Source organism: Triticum urartu, chromosome 1A (assembly GCF_056163025.1).
Source record: "Triticum urartu cultivar PI428250 chromosome 1A, HENAU_Tu73, whole genome shotgun sequence".
Lineage (NCBI taxonomy): Eukaryota > Viridiplantae > Streptophyta > Magnoliopsida > Poales > Poaceae > Triticum > Triticum urartu.
The window spans coordinates 380,674,892-380,679,991 of NC_141873.1; the positions used below are offsets into that span (position 1 = coordinate 380,674,892).

General features: G+C 49.6%; 1 protein-coding gene across 1 annotated transcript; it reads left to right on the top strand.

Annotated features, from left to right (window-relative positions):
* The first annotated feature begins 717 nt into the window (after positions 1 to 717).
* LOC125534131 (uncharacterized) lies at positions 718 to 4,615 on the top strand. The gene is made up of 8 exons (XM_048697426.2): positions 718 to 772; positions 1,374 to 1,476; positions 1,793 to 1,966; positions 2,352 to 2,483; positions 2,581 to 2,646; positions 3,029 to 3,551; positions 3,664 to 3,774; positions 4,277 to 4,615. The coding sequence occupies exons 1-8, from the start codon at positions 729 to 731 to the stop codon at positions 4,465 to 4,467; spliced, it is 1,344 nt and encodes a 447-aa protein (XP_048553383.2). The 5' UTR covers positions 718 to 728; the 3' UTR covers positions 4,468 to 4,615.
* The last annotated feature ends 485 nt before the right edge of the window (positions 4,616 to 5,100 follow it).

Consider the following 5,100-nt stretch of genomic DNA (forward strand, 5'->3'; position numbering starts at 1 on the left):
CACACTTAAACTAACAAGAACCCCGCATCGCCCAACACATTGACAGTAGTACATTGTTCACACCTGTGGAAACCATTAGATTATATCCCATCACTACACTGTAAAGCACTAGAGAGTTGCTTTAGGCGTAAGCTTTCGTTATGGATGATCATCTCAAATCAGTGGTAATCCTCCCTTTCCTTCGGCGTCACAATCATTCATTCACCTTGCCTTTGCAGATCTCTCTACATCATCAGAGCAGATTGCCTGGCTACCATCCATTGCATAATTTGCATTGTGACCAACACATACACCAAAACACTTCCCTTTTTAACGAAGCACGCGGTACAGCACCGCGCATTTTCCATTCGCACATACCATAAGTGGCAATGATAAACCATGCCAAATTGCCATTACCTATTAGCAGGACCATCTCCCCTGTCTAATCCACATCAGTTCAGGCCTTGTTGGCCAGTCTTCAGAGATCAATTCCAGAAGAAGTATGCGAATCTGCCCCTTTTTCCGCAGTTTACTACTCTGCTCGAGCAGCAGAGATCCTGGATGAAGAAAGGTCGACCCAACCGGACGTCGAAAAACGAGGCGGTTTCAGGTGTATAATAAGTGCAAGATGGATCCTGTGGGGCTGGCAATCATAATACTAGATTACTCTTACTTACTGCTAATGCAGTGCGATCGCCGCTTGCGACTACCTTTTTTAGGTTGAGGTTGTGATATAAATACTTGAACCAATGCAGGTGTCACAACATCGGTGCATCCAGGGCTTCCTACTAAGGTAAGCCTTCCTTCTCTACAGCCCTTATCTTCAGGCTAAGTTTCATGTTCATTGCTTACTGCTACTACTATCACAGTTCTTCCTGGCCTTATTTTGCTTCTTGTAAAATTGGTACCTAAATCCTCTGAAGTATCCACCATTTAAACCAGGATTAGTCTCTGCTAATATTATTTTGTCGTTTAGCATATATATGATGTTTAGGCCACTGAGGCCAGTTCCAGTGTTAAGGTACTGCTCAAGGAAATGTTGCAAGTGTTAATCAGATAGATAACCATGTAGATTATCTCAACATTTTAGCATGGAAAAACAGATTGTCTCACCTGAAACTTGGCTCTCCAATAATTCTCTGCCTACAGTGTCAATTAGACAATGCTTTTTAATAATCTAATAATTGCAGCTGTTCTTTAGTGCCTGTTCTCTAGCAAATTGTCCGTAGCGAGAACGACGAATCGTGATACTGTGAAGGGGTTATACTGTTGGTAGGATCTTGATATCACATTTAGTGGACGACAAGAACTTGGCCCTGACTATAAATAGGCATGATCTTTGAGCTCTCATTACTCCATCCTCATTGATCAACCGGATTCTGCTAAATCTTTAGGTGGAGTCCGTTTTACGTGGGTGATAAGATGGAGCATTTCAGGAGAGGAGTTGAGTTTGGGACGGCCCCCTTCCAGAGATGCCACTCCTTGTCCTGTCAAATGGTGATGAAACTTTCCTGCTTGCTTCGTACTCTTCTCATAAGATAAACTTTTTTTAGCTCTATACAGTATATAATATGCATAGATGTGTGGCCTAATCCTATTATAATATAAATCATACAAATCTTAAGCACTGTTTGTATCTTTGGACAACTGCATCTTATGACAGGATTCAGAGAAAGGAACATCTTCTTTTTTTGTAGTCAGCATGGTGCACTAGATGTTTGAGCAACACTATTACTGCATCTCTATTTGCATGTTCTGATGTCTTAGCTAGTGACTAACCATCTCAGTGATCATGTGCTGAATGTCAAAGCAGGCAGAGAACACGCAGATCGATGCGCAGAAGGCGGGCATCCGTCGCAAGGAAAAGTCGTCGATGCGACCCCCGAAAGGCGAAGAGATGCCCGTGATCCCTGAGCAGGCGATGGAGTTCCTCTCTCGGACATGGAACCCCTCCTCCTCGGATCTCTTTCAAATACTCACTCCCAGTGTATGTTTAAATGGACCACACCTCCCATTCCATTAAACAACAGAGGCGGCTAACGTTGATAATCTAGCATGAGGTCGTTTCATTATACTTTGCAACTCACTGGGACACAGTGCATTCGTATTACTCGGTGCGCGTGCTCTCTTTTCATAAGATCCAGAAAATTTCTAAAAGATGGTTACTGCCGAAAAACTGACGGTTGTAGTAATATATTAGCATGTACAACCTCCGTCGGGAATTAACTGTCGCTGAACTGAGTGCTCATTTCAGCGACGGTTAATTCCGGACTGAGGGAGTACTACTTTCTATTGCATTTCTCATGTGTAGATTATGAATGTTCATTAAAATACCACCTTCTGACTGCTGGGTTTTCTCTTCTACCAAACAGTGCCTAGGAGCATCAGCACAAGACCACCATGGAGAAGGCGAGACAAAGGAAGACGAAGACGGAGAGAAAGAGCTCGATGCGATTCGAGTCGATGGCGGTAAAAGCCAATTGTTCAATCAGATTCAGACGTGGGTGAGTTTTTGCTGACCTTTAATGGCAGTTGAAAAGACATCTTATGATCTTCCCTGTGATGGTCAATTTAACTTTTCTTGGTTTATTTATCTGACAGAGAGTTCTGGCCAGTGGGAAGCCTGGCTCCAAGCAGCGCAAGACTAAGCTGAACCAGCCTATATGGGTAAGGACAACAGCACAAGGAATTAATTAAGCACAAGGACAACACTAACATGGCCGCATAGTAGTATAACAAACAGCCAAATAGTGTAGATTGTACACTGTATCAACACTGCCAAACAGTGTAGGATATTAGGATGTACGCACGCCGTGCCGCCTCTGATCTTTCTTACTTGTCGTTTTAGAGATCGGTACAGTTAGACCGTCCTTAACAAGCACTGTCGTTTCTTAATTGTGCAAGAAAAAAGGACACTTGAATTAATAAGCAGAAAAAGGAAGGGTATAGTACTCCAGCTGGTTAAGTGCAGAGCAGTGAAGTGATACTGTGATAGTACGTTACTCAGTTAGCATATTGTCGGATTTGACAACAGTGGATGCTTTGGCAGCTGAACGTTGGGCAGATGAAGGCGCTCCTGCGCGGCTACTTCCTGGACAACGTCTCCATCACGGGGAGCCGGAGGCGGCGGCGGCGGGACGAGCTCCGGCTGCACTCGGCGCAGGCCCACGCGGCCGTCTCGGTGGCCCAGCTCGCCGCGGCCATCGCCGGCGTCGTGTCGGCGTGCGACCTGCGGGGGGACAAGAAGCTGGGCGCGGTGCTCGCGTCGGCCGCCGCGCTGGTGGCCACCGTCTGCGCGGAAGCCGCCGAGTCCGCCGGCGCCAACCGGCCCCGCGTGACCTCCGCCGTGAAGACCGGCCTCGAGAGCCGCTCCCCCGCCGAGCTCCTCACGCTGACCGCCACCGCCGCGACGTGCCTCCGGGGCGCCGCCGCGCTGAAGCTCAGGGCCGCGGACGTCAGAGGGATCAGCACCGGCACCAATGGCAACGTCAACGCCAACGCCAACGCGATGGCCATGAGCATCAGCGCCAGCATCCAGAAAGGCATCGCCCTCAGGGTCTGCCTACCCTGCGGTAAGAGCATGCAGTATTGACACGTCTCGGCCGGGCGCGCCATTGCTGTAAATGTGATCGATCGACTGGGAACTACAGACCTAACAAGTTAAGACCCGCCATTGGTTTGCAGGAAAGGTACGGGTGAGGACGGTGTCCGTCTTCCCCCGGCGAGGCGGCGGCGCGGTGGCGCTCAGGCTGGGGAGGAAGCGGCTGCGCGGGGCCTTCGCCACCTACGACGACCGTAAGATACTACTAAGATATTAATTTTCTACCATGATTACGACGACGCAAGCTTCATCTGATCATCACGACGCATCCGCACCACACAAACGCGCAGCCCGTCCCTTTAAACTGTCTCTACTTTGAAAAAGCAGCATGTGATGCTCGTCGTCGTCTTGTTGTTGCCTCGCCATGCACGCATAAGTCATGACCGCACCACGCGCGCTCGCCGTCGTCTTCCCCTCGCTCCACCTGCGCGCACGCGCCGCTTGTCGCCTCGCACCGTACGGCCCCCTACACGCAGAACCTGAAATGTTCCCCTCCAGGATAGCTAGGTCTTGTCTCGTCGTCGCCATGCATGGATTTTGCGTGGTCCAGCCGTGGCGGCACGTCGCGCTCCGGACTCCGGCCACTTGCACACACACTGAGACATCGGCAAGTCGACGACGATTCGTCTCCTCTACGTGTCCGGCTGCCTTACTGACGTGATTTCTTTCTCTGTGGCGCGTTTTGTCGTGGTCCAGACGAGCTACTCGGGGTGTCGACGGGGGGCGGCGGCGAGGCGGTGGTCGACGGCCGGAGGTGCTTCGCGGTGGCCCTGAGCACGTCGGCCGGGACGGTGCAGCTGCTGCTGGAGGACCAGACGCACTGCAAGGTCTGGAAGGCCGCCATCGAAGGCATGCTGTCCGATGCAAACCTCAAGCATGCGAAGTGATCGTTTTTTTTCTCTTAGAAAAGCATGCAAAGTAATTTGTAGATTCTGCTTGGTGTACAATTTTTGCATGTGAGTACTAAAGATGCTAAGCTATATGTAAACATTATAAATATGATCAATAAAATGACTAGCTCTGTGGATTTGTTTAGTTGAGATTTGTTTAGTCTCCTGTGGCCTCAGGATCATGGACGCACAGTGGATCCCGGCCCTTGTCTGCCGGAGGGCTCTGTTTTTAAAGTCTTTTTGAGTTTTTTTTAGGGTTTGTGTCCTGCTTAGAGAGGTCAGGCGACGGTGGCTCTCTGAAGATGGAATGAGATTTTCCCCGTAGCCCCTATCCCAGTGGTGCTTCTAGCCCCCGTCCCCGCGGTGCTTCTAATATCGTCGGAGGTCGTATGAAGACTTGTCTACGGATCTCGCGGGAAGTCGCCATTTTGTCTTCGGTGGATGCATGTGGATCCGGTCTGCGTTCGCATGTCTACAGGTTTAATCCTTTTAATCTACGCTTCTTTTCATCGACGGTGGTTGTTGTTCTGGTGTGCTAATCTTTTGATGTTTTCGACTGTCTACTACAACAAGGTTTGCCTAGCTTCGGTGAGGGAGGGGCGCCTTCGCCTCGCTGTAGTGCTTGTAGTC